The 19,711-nt window shown below is 42.8% G+C and overlaps 2 protein-coding genes across 5 annotated transcripts; both read right to left on the bottom strand.

Moving 5' to 3' along the window:
• Positions 1-117: 117 nt before the first annotated feature.
• On the bottom strand, positions 118-8,297 carry GPN2 (GPN-loop GTPase 2). 4 transcript variants are annotated; one of them, XM_034413576.3, is made up of 6 exons: positions 7,986-8,297; positions 6,333-6,770; positions 4,981-5,137; positions 3,665-3,825; positions 2,551-2,681; positions 118-1,854 (listed from the first exon to the last, which is right to left on the bottom strand). In XM_034413576.3, the coding sequence occupies exons 2-6, from the start codon at positions 6,747-6,749 to the stop codon at positions 1,758-1,760; spliced, it is 963 nt and encodes a 320-aa protein (XP_034269467.2). In that variant the 5' UTR covers positions 6,750-6,770; positions 7,986-8,297; the 3' UTR covers positions 118-1,757. The 4 variants fall into 4 exon arrangements, with proteins under 4 accessions (XP_034269467.2, XP_060547458.2, XP_087733077.1 ...); XM_060691475.2 differs by having other exon boundaries at positions 7,621-8,255; XM_087876951.1 differs by having other exon boundaries at positions 6,627-6,770; positions 7,986-8,157.
• Positions 8,298-9,763: 1,466 nt separating this feature from the next.
• Positions 9,764-18,235, bottom strand: GPATCH3 (G-patch domain containing 3). The gene is made up of 7 exons (XM_034413579.2): positions 17,851-18,235; positions 16,220-16,650; positions 15,251-15,428; positions 14,216-14,275; positions 13,270-13,391; positions 11,671-11,798; positions 9,764-10,141 (listed from the first exon to the last, which is right to left on the bottom strand). The coding sequence occupies exons 1-7, from the start codon at positions 18,200-18,202 to the stop codon at positions 9,928-9,930; spliced, it is 1,485 nt and encodes a 494-aa protein (XP_034269470.1). The 5' UTR covers positions 18,203-18,235; the 3' UTR covers positions 9,764-9,927.
• Positions 18,236-19,711: the final 1,476 nt, after the last annotated feature.

The following is a 19,711-nucleotide window of genomic DNA, read 5'->3' as shown; positions in this document are numbered from 1 at the left end:
ACTTCATATAAGTAAATGTGTGTAATAATTACCCAGTTTGTGCTTTAGTAACACTTGTTAACCTTTAAAGAATGACATACTGTAGGACTTAAGTACCCTACCAAGAAAAATTACAAATGTTTTAGAGCTATTTTATTTAGAAATAAATGGCAAGGAGGGACATGGTGCTACACAAACTATGCTTCATGGGAAGAAAGTAATTCAAATTACGGTATTTTCTTTTTCTTGCAAAATGAGAATCTAGGGATGTTCAGCAGCAGTGAAAAATCTGAGATGGATTAAAGAAATGCTTCTTCACATCTGTGCATAAAATCAGTGGGTCTAACAATGGCAGCAATTTAGGTTTTAAACAAATTATACCAATCCAGCAGAGTGAACACTTCACATTCTACTACACGTGTAGGAAGAGGTTACATACCAATGTGGACTTTTTAAATGAATGTTTTTTGAACTTGGACACTTTGATGTGTTGACTTCAACTCACTATTGGTGTGGCACTATCTTGAAAAGTTAATGCCTTGACTTTGCCAGTAGCTGTTGACTTCCAAGTTTCCACCAACGTGGAAAACATGGCAATAACCATGGGTATTCGATGTTTTTGGCCTGATTCAGTCTGGGTGTTTTACACTGAAGTCTTAAAACATCTGCAAATACTGTTTTTCTCTTCTGCCCCATATACTGCAGAGAGGGAATGCCACCCTGCTCCAAGCTTGTCTGTCTGTATAAAGTATCCTACAAATGCACCAAAGTTGGAAAAAGAAAGTTCAAAAACTTATTTATTTAGCATTCCTCTCTCCAAAATCCAAAATCTTTGGCAGATACCCTTCTCAACAATATTCTTCTCAACAAAGACTCTTCCCATCCTGCTTACAATCTTTCTGGACTGTTGCCTTCTGGCAGAAGATACAGAACAATTAAAATTTGGACCACACTTTTTCTGAATAGTTTTTATCCCAGAGCTATAACTGCACTCAACAATGAACTAAGGGGCCACTGTCAGTGAGCGGTTGGACAGTATTACTTGGTCTGTTGTGTGGATGTTTGGGTGGTTTAGGGGTGGGGAATTTGTGGTGAGTGGGGGTGTGTTTGGGGATTGTTATGTGTGTTGGACCTGGTCTTTGGGTGTTAAGTGAATTTCGTTGTATGTGTATACTGTGTATACATGTACAATGACAATAAAGCTGTTGTTGTTGTTATTATTATTATTATTCAGATTCCATGCTTTTCCTCAGTATCACAATTCAAAGTGGCCAGAAGCAGATCACACCACCAAACAGATCACAAAGAACGTGATCTGTGACAAGACAGAGCAGCCTTTCCCGACAAGGCCCTTTGAGATGATGGCCAAGGCATATCATTGGCAAGAGGCCCTCCCCCCAAAAACATTCGGAAGGCACCCAAATTGTGGAATGGTAGCAGAGAGAATTATCAAAAGCTTCTCAGCGAAATAAAGCAGGATAACGCTCTGAAGGAGACACATTAGGCCACAACTTTGCTAGCACTGAATAGTCATCTCTGGCAACTAACAGGTGCCAGATCGTATCACCTTGTCAACTGCTCTTTGGTCATCAGCTGTACAAGTTTCTTAACAGAAACATCTGGCTCCTCATTACATCACGATTAGAAGGAACGCAGTGATGGTGGCCTGTTCATTCCTGCACCAAGCCCAGGAATACCTCAGAGGGAGCAGAAGCAACCCCCTCCCCCTCTGCTGCTCTTCCTGAGAGACCATTTTGGGCAGGCCGATCTATTCTTCTTCACTGACTGCTGTAACTGGCATGTTCAATGTCTGAAGTTTCCTCCTCCAACGTTTTCTCCTGTGGCTGCACATACTTCTCCTGGACTGCCAGGGTCCTGATGAGTGAGAGTTAAGGAGAAAGGAAGCCCAAAAGCATTAAAGAAAGCCGAGCTGGTCCATCTGCTTCTGTTGACTGCAGGAGAAACATACAGGTAGTTCTCAATTTACAACCTTTTATTTCATGACCGTTCAAAGTTACAGCGGTACTGAAAAAAAGTGATTTATGACCATTTTTCACACTTATGACCATTGCAGCATCTCCAGGTTCACGTGACCTTGGCAATTGAGTCCTATTTATGGACGGCTGCACAGTGTCCTGGGGTTGCATGATCATCTTTTTGTGACCTTGTGACAAGCAGAGTCAACGGGGAAGCCAGATTCGCCTAACAACCGTGTTACTAACTTAACAACTGCAGTGATTCTCTTAACAACTGGGCCAAGAAAGGTCATAAAAACAGGGCAAAATTCACTTAACCAATGTCTCACTTAGCAACATAAACTTTGGCCTCAATTGTGCTCGTAAATCGAGGACTACTTGCACTATCCAAAATGGCGGATGGGATAAAAAGGAATCATTTATTCCATGGAGCAAAAGGGCCAGGCGTGCAGCACACAAAATAATCCTCCCATTGCGACCACTGGTCTAAAATGCTCTATAAATGACATCATCACAATAAGCAGATTTCCCAAACCTCTGCATTTCCTAAAGCACAGAAGTACCAAAGAGGAAGGAGAGCAAGGAGAAAGGATACGATGTAAATTGAAAATCAGCTCCCATCGCTGCAGACATCAAGACGTTGAGGTTTCTGTGTTCAGAGTCCCCAAAACAGTAACCATTCGCTTTGTCCACTGCCTGCATCACGCACCGCATACTTTCCTTGTCCTGAAACATGGAACCATTAGAAACATGTCACGCCCAAATTGATTGCTCTGCCGTATTTCATCCTGTTACTCACTGGCCTGATTACTTGGCAGGCAAGTCTCAGCAACAGATTAACTTTTTTTTTTTTTTAATAAAATGAATCCTCTGAGCAATCTTACTTTCAAATCTGAAAGTTTTCTTTAGGAAGAACAGATTGCAAAAGAGTGTCCATATACGCAATCACATTGCCATGAGATTACAGTTATCAAATGCTAGAATAAACAAATCATCAGCCAGTTTATATTATCATTCTATTAACTTCAAACTATTCTCCATTTCTTAAACATTCTGTTCCATAGGTAAAGGTAAAGGTTCCCCCCGCACATATGTGCTAGTCGTTCCCAACTCTAGGGGGCGGTGCTCATCTCCATTTCAAAGCCGAAGCGCCAGCGCTGTTCGAAGACATCTCTGTGGTCATGTGGCCGGCATGACTCAACCTCAAAGGCGCACGGAACGCTGTTACCTTCCCACCAAAGGTGGGCCCAATTTTTCTACTTGCATTTTTTACGTGCTTTCGAACTGCTAGGTTGGCAGAAGCTGGGACAAGTAACGGGAGCTCACCCCATTTCGCGACACTAGGGATTCGAACCGCTGAACTGCCAACCTTTTGATTGACAAGCTTAGCATCTTAGCCATTGAGCCACCGTGTCCCTATTCTGTTCCATAACAGCATTTAGTCAGATGCACACCCACTGGGCACAGACCTTTTCAACTGTGTTTTGACCAGTTGTGAAGTACTGTCCTGGCAACTGGTCAGTTTCAGAATTCGTTGCCTGCATTTGTATATTGTTTTACCTCTTAATTTCATTCCCCCTGCACTAACAGGCGCATGCCACACTTGTCTCAAGCATAGTAATTTGCAGCTCAAGTGTAGGTAAAAATGGTGGAAGGAAATTGATGGGCACTACCAAAGCTTCATCTATTCCGCTCCTTGATTTGCTTACCTGGACATTGAGAGGAACAAAAGAGACCAAACTGTAGTCTTCAATCACCCCCACCAGCTTCTTGTTCAGGCGCTGGTAGTTCTTGAAGAATGGATCTAAGGCCAAATGATCCACCAAGTAGGACAGATCAAGAACTTCTGTGTAATAATCTAGATTAAATGCTGTAAGGCAAGTGAAAGGGGGAAGGAAAGCTTCAGTAAATTCAAAGAATAAGGAACAAGCTAATCTGGAATATTTCTTAGCAGGGTCTTTTTTTCTGGAATGCAAAACGCTCCAGTGACTGAATTGTTGCAATTAAAAGAGGAAGAGACAGTTTGGTGTAGTGGTTATGGCTAGTTCCTGACTTGGGTATAAAGCCAATTGGGTGATTTTGGGCCAATCGATTTTCTTTTAGCCCCAGGAAGGAGACAATGGCAAAGCACTGCTGAAAAACCTTGCCAAAAAAATTGCAGGGCCTTGTCCAGGCAGCCTTTGAGAATAGTTAGCCCTGCTTTCAAAACAAGTATATTTCTGCTATAAAGGCTTGACTTATTTGTACTACTCCAGTCTGAGTAGTAATTTATCTAGGCCAGGGGTCTGCAACCTTAAGCACTCAAAGAGCCATTTGGACCCATTTCCCACAGAAAACACCAGGAGCCAAAAAAACCTGGGTGGGCGTGGCAAACTCGATGTCACTCACTTCCACCAGTCACATGACACCCCCCCTAGCCACTCCTACCCAGCCAGTCATTAGGGCAGAGAACCAGATGTTAAAAAACACTGGGAACCACAAAACCCTTTTAACATCTCTCTGTCCCCTCCCTCCCTCCCTCCCTCTCTCTCCCCCTCTCTCTGTATCTCTCTATGTCTCTGCCCTGGATGCTTCTCCATCCCCCGCTATCGCCCTTACCTTCTCAGGCCAGGCGAGGAGGGACTGTGAGGGGAGGGCGAGGGGCGGGGCCAGCCAGTGGTGGGTTTGCCCAACGGAGCCACAGCAGAGGGCCCAAAGAGCCGCATGTGGCTCCAGAGCCGCAGATTGCTGACCCCTCATCTAAGCGGTTGTCTGACTGACAAGATCTTGGATCAACTTCTCCGGCAACCACTCAACTATAAATGAACTATGGCTACCCTCAGCTGACCCAAGTGGATTACATACACCTGATCCGATGTGTAATAGGCCCTTAGTAGTTACTTTAATCAGTCCCACAGTTCTCTAAGGCACGGGTCTCCAATCTTGGCAACTTTAAGATTGGCTGAGGAATTGTGGGAGTTGAAGTCCACAAGTCTTAAAGTTGCCAAGATTGGAGACCCTTGCTCTAAGGATTGCCTGTTCTCACCTAACTTCCCATACTGCTCAATGAGGTCCATTTTGGAGAGGATGTTGACGTGGGGCAACTCCACATGCAGCATTGTGGCGAGGGAAGTGCAGAGAACAGAGATGAATTTGCCAGGATCTGTGCAGTAATGAGAATCTACCAGATGAACAGCAGCCAACTACAAAGAACAAACAAAAGGACAGAGAAATTAGCATGTTGTCTGAGGAATTCTGGGAGTTGAGGTCCATACGTGTTAAAAGTTGCTAAAGTTGAGAAACCCTGGTTTAATATATGCAGACAAGTCACCTATACAATAAACGGGACTCTTTGTCAGGAATGGGAATAGAAAGTTGTAGTCTTTCAGATGACCCTGAATTAAAAGCACTCCTTTTATACTGTTCACACCATGGTTTAGCAATAATTAGAGAGTACAAACTCTACATTACACCTCCTACTAAAAGAGATGTAAGTTTCTAGTAGTATTTCATGTGAAGTGAAAATAAAGTATAAGGAAGATTTTCGAATTGAAACTGAAGTGTAGAACCTGAAAGCCTCCTGGACTCTGGTGATAACACAAATTAACACATTAAATTAGACATATCAATAGCATCATCGATGGACAATAGAGACCGACAGTTAAATACAGGCTAGCAAATCGACCTTCAGGTTTCTCTTTCTTTTTGCTGCCATCTAGTGGTTGTCTGGATTTTTAAAGTCCAGATCAGCTCTCTAATTGAATACATCTTCTTTTCAAGCTCAGGCAATTTCCATCAAACATTAAAAGGTAAAGGTTCCCCTCACACATATGTGCTAGTCGTTCCCGACTCTAGGGGGCGATGCTCATCTCCGTTTCAAAGCCGAAGAGCCAGCGCTGTCCGAAGATGTCTCCATGGTCATGTGGCCGGCATGACTAAATGCCAAAGGCGCACGGAACGCTGTTACCTTCCCACCAAAGGTGGTCCCTATTTTTTCTACTTGCATTTTTTACGTGCTTTCGAACTGCTAGGTTGGCAGAAGCTGGGACAAGGAACGGGAGCTCATACGCGATACTAGGGATTCTAACTGCTGACCTTTCAATCAACAAGCTCAGCATCTTAGCCACTGAGCCACCACGTCCCTCTTACCAAACATTACAAACACATAAAATGCACCATATTTTACAACAGCTTCATGGTTTTGTCACTGGGAACTAGTTTGAAAAGGCAGCTGTTCTCACATACAGTCGCTGTGAATTGGGACAGACTGAGGTTGAGGTTTGGCCTTCAGGAATGCTCTCGCTTCCTCTGGACCAGGGGTCTCCAACCTTGGCAACTTGAAGTCCACCAGGCTTAAAGTTGCCAGGCTTGGAGACCCCTGTTCTGGACCAAACATACCCTGAAATTCCACTTAGCAAGTTGAGCGAAGATGTTTCTCAAAGAACTATGATGGGTGCAGAGCTCCACTTGTCCGGGGCAATCAAATAAGAAATAATGTCCTTTCAGTTGGTCCAGTTTCTCCTGTAGCCAGTCAAAATTTGCCTCTAGGTACTCCATGCAGTAAATTAAGCCACCGTTGGGGCCAAGTTTCAAATTCTCCATCACATCAGCCAAGGTGATCAGTTCAGAGATATCCACAGCACACTGGAATGGAATCCCTTCATTGGCTGGGTCCAGATTCACCACAGCTACCTTGCGCCCAATTGCAGAGAGGAATTCCTGCATGCCATGACAATAGGTGGTTTTCCCGGAACCGGGAGGCCCAATCACTACCTGCCCGAAGGCTAGCGATGGCTGCTTGTCATTTTTTGACATGCTGCAAAAGGTTTCTTTCTCCTAAAAAACAAGACACCAAAAAGAATAAGACCAGTTAGGCAGGGATGAGCCCATGCTGTTTAGACCCGTTGCTATCCACATGAAATAAAAACAATTCACAGCATGCATAACAAACACGCTTGTATGATAAACTCAGTGGTGAAATCCAAATTTTTTTACTACCAGTTCTGTGGGCGTGGCTTGGTGGGCATGGCATGGCAGGGGAAGGATACTGCAAAATCCCCATTCCCGCCCCACTCCTGGGGGAAGGATATTGCAAAATCTCTATTCCCACCCCACTCTGGGGCCAGCCAGAAGTGGTATTTGCCGGTTCTCCGAACTGCTCAAAATTTCCGCTACCGGTTCTCCAGAACCTGCCAGAACCTGCTGGATTTCACCCCTGAATAAACTCATATTACATTCCCACATTACGAAACCTTTTGCAAAAAAATAAAAAAAAAGAGTGGATTGGAGAGAGCCGGGAAGGGCAAGAGCTTCGGCCCGCTTTTTGCAGAGGAAGAATATAATAGGTTGAATATTAATTTGAAGAATATGTGGGTGCATAAACGCACCAGTGTGCCTAACCGTCCCTGTCCTAATGTCCCCATTTATTCGTATCCTTATCCTGTATTCATAATTATGTTTATATTTATATCTATAATCTTATATTTATTTATTTATTTATTTATTTGGTTTGATTTATATGCCGCCCTTCTCCGGAGACTCAGGGCGGCTTACAATGCGTTAAGCAATAGCCTTCATACTTTTGTATATACCTGCTTAGTAGGGCTTTCGGGGCCCCCCAAGCAGTGTTCTTTTTTATACAAAGTTAGCTTATTGCCCCCACAAACCGGGTCCTCATTTTACCTACCTTCGAAAGGATGGAAGGCTGAGTCAACCTTGAGCCTGGTGAGATTTGAACTTGCAGTAATTGCAGGCAGCTGGTGTTACTTTAACAGTGCTTTAGTCAGCTGCGCCACCAAGACTCTTATACGTGTTTGATAAATAAATAATAATAAAAAAAGAAACCGCTTCTAAATCACCCTTCGGCTCAATGCGCCGCGCCGGGCTTAGAAGAAGAAAAGCGGGACTCGCTGCAACCGGGGGAAACGCCACGCCATGCAGATTGGAGGCGGACGGTGCAAAAGCCCTCCCGGTCCCAGTCCTCCTCCGTCAGCAGATCCGCCTGGCGACCGCTTGGGATCCGCGTATCCTAAAGCCCCATAAAGGATTCACCTGGGATTCCCCTCCTGGTTCCTTCTACCGGCCGCTTTCACTCATTACGCAGGCAGACGATCTCCTCCAGGCATGAAAGAGGGCTTGTCTGCACTTTCTTTCTTCTACAGTACAACCGCAAAAGCTGCCATTGGCTTGCTGCCGCCGCTCTATCTCGGGCTACCTCGATGGTAAGTGGCGTCTAACCAGGCAGGAAACCGGAAGGCGTGATGTAGTTATTTCAGAGGTCTTCAAACTTGGCTGCTTTAAGATTTGTGGACTATGCTGGCTGAAGAATTCTGGGAGTTGAAGTCCACAAGTCTTAAAGCAGCCAAATTTGAAGACCTCTGAGTTATTGTATAACTGTATAAGCGAAAGGCCGGCCGGCGCCCCCTGCAGGATGGGATGTGCTGAGATGTGGCCAAGGAATGAAGACCGTCGTGTTTTTTTTTTGTTCGCTAAGCGCCCTCTAGGGGTGGGCCAAGGGAATAGCAACGACCAGACAAGAAGGAACACGGTAATAAAAACGAAGGAATGACAAGTTGAAGCTACTGCAGCAAGTCACAAAAGGAAGAAGTGTGTTGGTAGTTTGCCACAGCAATAATGGTTTAAAACAGTGTTTCTCAACCTTGGCGACTTTAAAGATGGGCAGATCAGTTGGTTGGAGAATTCTGGGAGTTGATGTCCACTCATTTTAAAGTCACCCAAGTTGAAAAACACTGGGCTAAACAATTATTATATTGCAATTATAGTAATCATTTCCTATCAGTTTTGTTTTGTGGTTAGGTTGCTGGTTTTCTATGCTTTAATGTTATGTCATTAACTGTAAAGCAGTCAGGTCCTTTGACTGTCCCTGCCCTGCCCTGCCCATGGGACATCAATCAAAAATTAAAAATCAAATGTAAATAAGTGTACGCCATGTACCCAATATTATTTATTTATTTTTTATTATTATTATTATTATTATTATTATTATTATTATTATTATTATTATTATTATTTATTGGCCAAGTGTGATTGGACACACAAGGAATTTGTCTTGGTGCATATGTTCTCAGTGGACATAAAAGATACGTTCATCAAGAAGGTACAACACTTAATTGTACCCTACGACTATCATTAAGTGTTTACCTTATGACTCTTGATGAACCTATCTTTTCTTTTATGTACACTGAGAGCATATGCACCAAAGTCAAATTCCTTGTGTGTCCAATCACACTTGGCCAATAAAAGAAAAATTGTATTGCTTTTATTTTGAAGGCAATTTTTTTTCCAATTTATGTATATGCATGGGTACATGCCTATGCACCTTCAAAGCCCTACTGGTTTGGCCCTTGACAACAGCCCCAGTTTCTCATGTGGCCTCTTGGAAAAATTAATTGTCCACCCCTGGGCTAGAGAGACAGAATGTAAGAGTAGCATTGCTAAGTAAAAACATAGAAACAACCTATATCCTTTTGATTTTACTTCTGTGTTGTATCTTTTAAAATTTTGCTGGTCATTAACCAAATAAACATTGCTGTTAATATATAATTGCTAGAGTTCAATCTTGTTGGTCAAGTTTACTCCTCTTTTAGTCAGAATATAACCATTGCTCTTTAATTACACCATACGCTCGGCCAAATACCCTTCACTGCAAAAAAAAAAGGCGTATGCAGGACACACCTTAAATCAAGGATGAAAATGAAGATTTCATATAGACTGATTACAGGTTAGAGTTATGTGAACTGTAGACATGCAGAGGTGGGATCAACAATTACCCTTCAATTAATTTTATAGTAAAGTACCAAGAAGCAGAACCAGGTAATTTTTCTTTTAATATAAATAATTAAAACCTGCTCTGGCTTTGCTATAATACATGTTTTGTTTAATAATAGACAGTAATAATAGAAATTGTATATTAAAAAATTGACCATTGAAAAAGCTGACAGAATCTGAAAGTCCTTCCTTCCTAGCCAATCCTTCATGTAGAACTGGAATTCTTCTGAATGCCGTGCCTGGCATGGACAAAAGACACCTCTTGCCGGTACTTCATACTGATTGGCAGCTGACGCCGAAGAAGCTGATCTTCTGAGTCCACAGGATGAGGGTCATCGTAAATGGTAGAAATGAGGCCGTAGCCGTCCCTACGTGGATTCTTGGGTTTGGTGAAAGTCGGGAGTTTCTCACCATGATACCTAAAGAAGAGCAGAGAATGAGTCGGTCTTCAGCGACAAAGCAGAGATATTCTGCTTTCAGCTCTGTACAATATAAAAAGTATATTAGAGGGGGAAAAAATCCCAAATCTAGCAAATAAAAAGGAATACAACTGATGCAATTCTTTTGTGAGCCTCGCAAATATTTTATAGGGCTGCTGTTCTGAAATCTGGCAGAAACGCTTTTGCTTATTACTGTGTTTCCCCGAAAATAAGACCTTGTCTTGTATAAGCACTTGGCCTTATTGCCATATGCTCAAAAACTCGATTGGGCTTATAATTAGGGGATATCTTATTTTGGGGAAAACAGGGTAGTATGCATATACAGTATGTTTAGTGTGTGAATATTTTCAGTAATTGATGTGAAGAGACAAGGATACTTGTAAGTTTCAATTAGGCATATTTGGGAGAGAAGAAAAACTCATACAAACTCAATTTACAACCACTACAAGAATGATTAAAAGGTCCATGGAAATAGCCATTTCAAATATTAAAGCATCTTTGGTGCCAACAGTTAAAACATCCACACACACAAAAAAAGCCAATAATAAGACATTCACAGTATAAAGACTTTCATCCTAACAGCACATACCAAACTATGGTATCTGAATCACACGGACAACAATCACAACCAAAGGGACAGTCATCCATCAAAAGTCCTATAGAATATAGTTTTGAGATTAACAAACTTCCAGAAAGCCTGCAGTGTGCTGGCCAATCTAATATTATGAATTATTTCACATTGTTGGGATCATAATGGAGAAACAGCATCTTCATCTTCAACTTCCTTCACTTTACCGTAGTGAGGCGTCTCTCCTTGGAGGCTTTTCTTCTTGGCCAGTCCTTCATGGGGCTGAAGGAGGAGGATCTGAAGATATCTTAATGCCAAGCTACCCAGGGTTTTATAGGTCAACTTTTTATTCATCTTAGTTTGTATTAGTTTTCATATTTACTGAAATTATTTTCAATAAAATCTCTCTATATAAAAATGGCTAGGTGTGTGTACGTTATGTTCCAGCATAACTCTGGAACGTCTCGAGCAATTTCAACCAAATTTGGTACACAGATGACTTACTCTCTGGAAAAAAATACTGTGGGGGTAAGACACTCCTAACACCTCTTGGGGTGCGTGTTCTGTTAACAGCCTGTACTGCCTTAAAATGGCTTCTACTGTACTGCCTTAAAATGGCTTCTACTGTGCAGCACAGTGGAGTTGCCATGGTAATGATTTCACAGTACTCCACAAGGGGGCTCCCTCTGGTAAGGGGGAAAATCCAACATTAGAAGTTACGTTTGGTCCTGACATTTTCAACAAGGCTTTGATTATTCCTGAGGACAAATGTATGGCCATGATCAATAAAACATTACTGCAACTCGGCCTGCTTGCACCACTACGAGACCAACACGACGTACTTCACGCAGATTACATACGAGAAAAGAACTACGTCGAACAACTTAGTGCATATATCACACTAGCTGCACTTACTTTGAAAGAGACCCGTATCACTTACCCCAAACCTCTCTTGCATCGGGGATTCCGTCCCTCATTGTCCAAGGCTTCAGCCATTCCTGAACTGCTGCTTCCCAAGCCAAGACCTTCGCTCCAGCCCTGTCTTTCCATCACTTTTCGGCCAATGCCCTGGCACAGAAAGAAAATCAGTTCTAAAGCAACAAAGCACTGACGCCAGAATAAAGTGAGGAACCAGGTTTTTTAATTAAAGAAACAGTGTCCTCATCCTCAGAAGCATATAGGCAGTTCTCAGCTTACGACCACAATTGAGCCCAAAATTTCCATTGCTCAATTTAGTAAATTCTGCTCCATTTTATGGAAACACTGGTTAAGCAAATCATTGCCGTTGTTAAGTGAACAATGTGGTCATTACGCATATCTGGCTTTTCCCATTGAGTTTGCTGGTCAGAAACTAGCTTGGGAAGGCTACAAATGGTAATCAGATGACCCCGGAACAGTGCAACTGTCATAAATACGTGCCAGGTGCCCAAATTCTGATTGTGTGACCATGGGGATGCTTCAGTGGTTGTAAGTGTGAAAATCAGTCATAAGTCACTTTTTTTCATTACTGTTGTAACTTCAAATGGTCACCAAACTAATGGCTCTATGTTGAACCATTAGTTTGGTTCAATATACAGTAGTGGCCAAAATTGTGGAAACCTTTTGGAAAAAGTGTATTTTTGATGGCTAATAACTCCCCCCCCTTTTTTTTTTTTGGAGTTTCAAGATAGTCATATTCCACTGCTGGAATGGCCTGGGAATAGTCCAGACCTTCACCCAATTGAAAATCTATGAGCCGACTAAAGAAAGGTGTTAGTCAGAAGCAACCCAGCAATAAAACCCAGTTAATAGAAACAATCATTCAATCTTGGTTTCACATTATAACAGCTGCAGAACTAAAAGACTTGGTTCACTCCATGGGAAGACATTGTAAGGCCGTAATTCATGCTAAAGGTTACTCAGCTAAGCATTAACTGACATGGTGGTAATTATATCTCATTTTTCCTATGGTGATCATTTTTGTATATCTTGTTTTTTCTGTGTTTCACTTTTCTTCTTTATACTATAACTGCTATTCTAATAGCAAATCCTTCATAAAAGTTACTGCATTACATTCTTGATTAAATTATCTTTCCATTGATGTATAATTTTATGGTACTACTGAAAAAAAAGTGGTGTTATTAGCTAGTTTTAGGAAAATACACTTTCCCCAAAAGGTTTCCAAAATTTTGGCCACTACTGCAGTTGGGGGTGGCTTTAGCATCATACAACAGCTGTCATTCTCCTTGCCTCTTGTGCTATACTCATACATTTCATTAACATCTGCAGCAAAATTATTATCTCAGCAAATGACTTTTCAATATCTGATCTATTTTATTTCAGACAAGTAGTATGAGGGGTCCTCAGTGCTCTCTGAGCTTGGTTGTTTTCTTACAGGTGTTCCATAACATCATCAGTTTCATTTCATAGTTTGGGTAGTGAAACGTCTGTAAGAAAACAATCAAGCTCAGAGAGCACTGAGGACCCTTCATTTCAACCCTGAACTACAAATATTCTCCTTTATTGGTAACAAGTAGTATATTCCAACTTCAGTTCTTACCTTGGTATATTTTTCAAAATTCCCAATTCGTTGACCCAGGATAGACCCATCTTCTAAACCCTCCCGAAGCCTCTGTTCAAACCGCATCTGTACCAAATCTTTAGCATCTTTGTCACCACCATCTAGAACGAATGGAAATCCCATATAAATTTTTTTGCCACAAGAAAAGAGAAAATTCAATAGGATATAGAGGAGGGAGGCTTTGTCTACATATGGGGCATATGAAGGCCTGGATGCTTCTGGTGAAATGAGACCAGGCAGAAAAGCAAGGGGAAAATGTCCACCAAGACTTTGGACAGTTAGTGAAGGAGGTATCAGTCTAGGTAAAGGCAGCTTTAGATGCTCAGCATTTGCTTATCCACTCCAACAAGATGCGTGCGAGCAAAGCGACTCACAACCAGTGAACTAATGGGCTGAAGCTGACCAGGCTAAGGACGCTAGCCAGATGAATACCTGGTAGGCAGAGGCAGAATCCCCCCCCCAATTTTCTTCCCCAAAAGCTAAGGTGCATCTTATACTCCGAAAAATATGGTAACTTTCATATTTTCAATTTTGAATTGTGTTTGACAGAATGCCAGGGCAAGATGACTGTTTCCCCTAAAATAAGACATCCCCTGATAATAAGCCCAATCGGGCTTTTGAGCGCATGCACTAAAATAAGCTCTTCCCTGAAAATAAGCCCTTCCCAAAAATATTTAAACGCATGCGCAGCTGGTCCCCATTTCCTCTGGTTTCCTCCACGCACCCCAAAATAATAAGACCTCCCCGAAAATAAGGCCAAGTGCTTATTTCAGGATTCAAAAAAATTTAAGACAGGGTCTTATTTTCAGGGAAACACAGTAATATCTCACCCTGCTAGTAGAGCAAGTACAATTCTTGCTAAACGGAAGCTTCCAGTTACACTGGAATACAGATTGCATTTATTCCTGTCAACATAGATCAATACCTTTGTCATAGTAGATACTCATGTCGACATCCCAATCGTCAGCTGTCTCTTCATCAAAATCTGCCAAAAGAAAAATTCTGTGTGAAGAAAGTATATGCAACTCATTGCCACCGCTCTTCCTGTGTTACCGTCCCCTGCTTTACAATATCCAAGTGCTTTATAAACGCTCCATGTATCGAAGCAAAGCCAGATCTTATATCCTGTCTCGTTCATAGCTTTTTATAAAATGGGAACATAAAAAGGATATCCTCTCCTCTATGAGTTTGCCCTGTACCAATAATATTTATTGAGTCTTTGCTCTAATTGCCCTAATTCTACCCTAATCTTTGGGGAAGGGGCAAGGAAGAGGAAGATAGAACTTAGAATAACTTTATTGTCACTTTGTACACTAATTGGCATACATTAAACTGCAATTTTGTTGCAAACAGTTCTCAAAGGGTCACCACCTCCAATGTACACGACATAAACATGACAAAATAAATACAAAATTATACATATACCCACATATGTTATATGACACAGAGAAACAACACAGTGTAGTTCATATGTATACATGTACATGGCAAGAAAAATGAATCTTGTGAGTTTACCAGATGGATGCCATAGGGAACAAAGCTGTTACAGAATCTGGTAGTCCTGCTAGAAATATTTTGAAACCTCCTCCAAGAGGGGAGAAACAGAAACAGACCGTAAAGTGGTGTGTGGGGGTCTCTAACAACGCTTTGAGCTCTAAGCACATAGTGGTAATAAGCAATATCCTGAATAACAGGAAGCAAACTTCCTACTGAGGCACTGCTGCCACCAAACCAAACAGTGATGCAGTTTGTTAAAAGGCTCTCAACTGTGAAATAAAGGAAGATGTTTGAATGCATGCCAGCAACTAACCCTACTTTTGATATTTCTACATACCTCAGGCATCAGCATTTCTATATGTTTCATTCATGAGAAGGGGCCAAGTATTTACAAAAGCTATCATTGGAAAAAAAGCATCCAGACTTTAGTAGCAACACAGAATTAAGACCTCCGTTAATTTACCTGCTCCCTCTTCTTGCCAATATTGTGCATCTGTGTAGAAGACTAACCCGGAGCCTCCTTTCTCCCACTTTAGCTCAATTTCCTCCTCATACAAACGTTCCTTTGTGCGTTCCTGGCTGGTGACATCTTCATGCAAGGCTTCATGCCGTTCCCACTCTTCACATCTATCATCATCCTCCTGTAGCAACAAGTCAGATGATCAGGAACAGAAGAATAATACAGTTAAAATTTGGCTCCCCCCGTCTGAATTAACATTCCCCTTGGTTTTTTTATTTTTATTTTTATCTGTGTATTTTGTGAAAAGAAAGGATCTTTCTATTACAGTACACAACTTCAAATACATACCATTAAATTATCTTAGACACTCCTGAGAATATAAAAACTAAAAAAATCTTAGGCCAAAGGCCAGAAAAGCAACTCTAGTTGCTTCGGCTAATCAGTTCTGACTTTAGATTCACAAGAATCTTTTCTAGATTGTAAAAAGGTAAAGGTTCCCCTCGCACATATGTGCTAGTCATTCCCGACTCTAGGGGGGTGGTGCTCATCTCTGTTTCAAAGCCGAAGAACCAGCACTGTCAGAAGACGTCTCCGTGGTCATGTGGCCGGCATGACTCAACGCCAAAGGTGCACGGAACGCTGTTACCTTCCCACCAAAGGTGGTCCCTATTTTTCTACTTGCATTTTTTACATGCTTTCGAACTGCTAGGTTGGCAGAAGCTGGGACAAGTAACAGGAGCTCACCCCGTTATGCGACACTAGGGATTCAAACCGCTGAACTGCTGACCTTTCGATCGACAAGCTCAGCATCTTAGCCACTGAGCCACCACATGCCTTTCTAGCTTGTACACGTTAATAAATAATGTTCTCCCCCCCTCCGCCCCCAAAAGAAATAAGCTAGCAACTTTAACTAGATATCGGTAATAACATATATAATAGCTCTGTGTTTGACAATTAGAAGAAACTACTTACGCAATCCAGTTCGGAGTCATCTGTTTCCTTCTTTTCTGGATCTTCATGGTCTCCCTCTTCTGCATCACCATCTTGATTTAACTCTACACTTGGCAAGTAGTCTCCTTCTGTTATTTCTTCTCCTGTAGCTGTGTAAACTCGCTCCTCTTCTACAATAATATTAGTTCCCTCATACGAAAAGGGTACATTCCCATACCTGCGAGATGAGCCAGATTTAGGGAACTGTAACTGCAGTTTTTTAATGACACGGCTGGGCATTCGGCAAGTTCTGATAAGCTCTAAGAAGACTCGCAACGGAGTTCCCACATTTCCATAAGGCATTACAGCGGGAGGATTCAGTTCAGGGACTCGTTCAAAATCATCCTGAGTGAAAGTGTCTCTTGATATAGTATGGCACTCCTTTTTGGTTTTATAACAAAATAAGCCGGTCTCTGTGAATATACACAGAAATATACAAGTAAGAAAGCAAGCTAGTACAGTAACAGTTTGCATTATTTAGGGCTACTGGATATGGGCTGCAAAAAAACACCAGATGATAATTGTCTTCCAGCTTTTTCAGCCCATATTTAACAGCACTAGTATTTACTATGTTTGCACAGTGGTCTCACACTGTGCTTAACTTCTATTTGTTCAATTTGTATAGCTGCCCATCTCACATACATGACTCTGAACAGCTCACAAAGTTAACAGAAAAAAACAACAGACATCCCCCTCCCCAAACAAACATACAGAAACCATTACAAACACTAACATTATTAAAATCATAAAATAATCTGCAAGGGTGTAATCCAATTTACTAACAATGTAGTCATTTAGCAGGTTCCACACCACCGTTGCCAAATCCCCAACCATGACAGCAAAGTCAAGCTTTCAGGCCCTTTGTGAAGGCCAGAAGAACCAGGCCAATTTAAGTTCTAGGTAATAATGCCCCAAAAGGGCAGGTGCCAGAGCAGGAAACACTTTCTTCCTGGGTACCATCAGGTGACATCCCTTAATACAGAGGTCAGCAATCCGTGGCTCTGGAGCCGCATGTGACTCTTTCATCCCTCTGCTGTGGCTCCCTGTTGCTGGTCAGCTCCACAATTGATAGGGCTTTCAGTTAGGATAGGTAGAGGAAAAAGGACGCCGTGCTAAGAGGAAGCTCTATGGTGGGAGAACTGGACTTCCGGTCAGCTCCAGAATTGAACGGGGGCTTCTGGTTAGGACCTTTGTGGCTCTTTGAGTGTTTAAGGTTGCCGACCCCTGCCTTAGTAGATGGGAACCATACACAACAAGCCTATCCCAAGATGTGATGTCATAGCAGATGTAACCAAGGAGAGACAATTCATCCGATCCTTAAATCCTCTTCCTGCTCCTTTCTTCTAGACCAGTGGTTCCTACATATTGTCATCACATCTCCCTTTAGTGTGACAATGTACACACCTCTCCCAAAAAACCAATCCCGAGCTGACACAAACGATGAAAACAATACAGTGACAATCTGCGAAAAGTGGATTATTAACTAAACTGTGCATCTCCCAAACTCGCAGTTTGTGGGTCCCTGTTCTAGACACAAAGCAGGAGAAACGGTGACACGAAACCCGCTTCTGGTGCGACGTCTGTCGCAGGACCCTTCGGTCTCTTCTTAATACCTCTGTCTGGGGAAATCCGGACTCTTCGTATGACGCACCGCCCAGGCAGCGTCTCCCCCTGCGCGTCGATCCACCGTTTGCCTGAATACATGCGAACCAAGCGGAGAGACCACCCGGGCTTCACCGCCACCAGGCAGCAGCAGGTCCGCCTTCCTGGCCTTGAAGGGCCGCCCAGCTGCTCCTCCCGCTCAGGGCGATGCCGATAATGGAAGCAAAGGAAGCCGCCGGCTTCGATGAACTGGCTGAAGTAGGAGCGGAGATCGGCAGAGCGAAGCTGGGCTGGAACGCAGCTCACCAGGCAGTAGCGGTCGCCGCGCTCCGAGGAGGAAGAAGCCGGAGCTACGTCCGCCATCTTGCAAACACCTGGGATAAGTCACGTGAACTCGCGCGGGCCCGGCTTTGCGACGCGGATTGATGGCGTCACCAACTGAACGGAAACGGGCCATAGAGATAGGTTTAAGGCCAACGTACAGAAAAGTCCATAGGACAAAAAAAAAAGACACCAATGTTAATCTTAAGGGTTTTTTGGTTGCAAACATATTTCTGGCTTACAGAAAACTCGAGCTTTAGATCCTCTGAGCTTTGTGACGCTCAATAAATCAGGCTTTCCTTACAGAAATGTCAGAGGGTGGAATTCAGAGTTGGGGAAGTATTCACTTAGCGACTGAATTTAGATTAGTGTTATTCCACTTCAGCGGCAACCCTTACTGGCTGGGAGTTGAATAACATATTAAATGCACTGCAGTCTCTGAACTGAGATGTATTATGTTGGAAGAAATGTCCATCAGACACTGGAAACATGGAGACTGCTTGGAAAGATGGTTTAATGGTGGACAGGATCACACGGCTTGAGCTCCTGAGTAGAAAACAAAGAAGCTCCAGATGCTGGGAGTGCCTTAGTTTTATGCCCTCTGTTGGGCCCCACCTCTGAGTTTCTTGTTCCTGTATAGGAAATGTATCCTGATTGGTTGTCAAAGTGCCAGGTGATCTAGGGGTCTTAGCTAACTTTGTAGGTTGTCTCTCAAGCTTGCTTGAGTCTTGCCATGTGGTGAGTTTCTGTTGCTAGATGGATCCTATTGTGTTGCAGATGATGGCCCATTGACAAAGGTTGGGGCATTGAGTGAGCTTAGTGATGCCTTAATGGCCCATTGACAATTGGTGGGGGAGGCAGGGAGCTGCTTTGTCTTTAAAACTTGTTTCTCCATTTCTCATCCAGGGAAATATAATATTCTGCCTTTTTTAATATTTCCTAAAATATTTCATTCTTCTAGGAGAAGGGTGAGTGCTAACTTCCTACAATTACTTGGCCATTAAGACGCTCAGGCTCTGGCCTCTTCTGGGCAAGGTCTGCCTTCCTATTGGTTATTATGCAAAACTGGGGGCTGCATCTGAAGAAGAAGGTGTATCTAGCTAGACTTTGCATTACAGGGGCTCCTTCTGTTATCTTGGATCAGGGGTGGGTTTCTACTGGTTCGCCCCAGTTCGGGTGAACCGGTAGCGGTGGCGGCAGCGGGAGACTCCACCGACCCGCCCAGACGTCATCAAAAATGTTCTGCACATGCGCAGAAGGTTCTGTGCATGCACAGAAGTGCTGCACGCTCACGCGTTACCAATAGCAAACCGGTAGTGCCGGGATTTGAATCCCATCTCTGTCTTGGATACACATTTCTGCAAAGCAGCTCCTCGCCAGATGGGTGTTAAATTATTCGGGCAAACAATAGTTAGAGGAATAAAGGTAGTCCTTGACTTACAACCCAATGGAGTCCCAAATTTCTGTTGGTATGTGAGACATTTGTTACCGGAATTTTGCCCCATTTTATGACCTTTCTTGCCACAGCTGCTAACTGAATCACTGCAGCTT

This window comes from Pantherophis guttatus, chromosome 10 (genome assembly GCF_059756535.1).
Source record: "Pantherophis guttatus breed Tessera chromosome 10, ASM5975653v1, whole genome shotgun sequence".
NCBI classification, from domain to species: Eukaryota; Metazoa; Chordata; class Lepidosauria; order Squamata; family Colubridae; genus Pantherophis; species Pantherophis guttatus.
Note: the sequence above shows the minus strand (reverse complement) of the source record. Positions and strands in the feature narration are given on the sequence as shown.

Coding starts and splice junctions, on each gene's coding strand:
- GPN2 (XM_034413576.3), bottom strand. CDS start 6,749: ATGTCAAAAAATGACAAGCAGCCATCGCTAGCCTTCGGGCAGGTAGTG. Junction 2,682..3,664: donor TTGTTCCTCTCAATGTCCAG/GTAAGCAAATCA, acceptor TCCATGTTTCAG/GACAAGGAAAGTATGCGGTG. Junction 1,855..2,550: donor GCTGATTTTCAATTTACATC/GTATCCTTTCTC, acceptor CTCACTCATCAG/GACCCTGGCAGTCCAGGAGA.
- GPATCH3 (XM_034413579.2), bottom strand. CDS start 18,202: ATGGCGGACGTAGCTCCGGCTTCTTCCTCCTCGGAGCGCGGCGACCGC. Junction 16,651..17,850: donor CCGGATTTCCCCAGACAGAG/GTATTAAGAAGA, acceptor GTATATTCACAG/AGACCGGCTTATTTTGTTAT. Junction 10,142..11,670: donor CGATGCAAGAGAGGTTTGGG/GTAAGTGATACG, acceptor GCTCTTCTTTAG/GTATCATGGTGAGAAACTCC.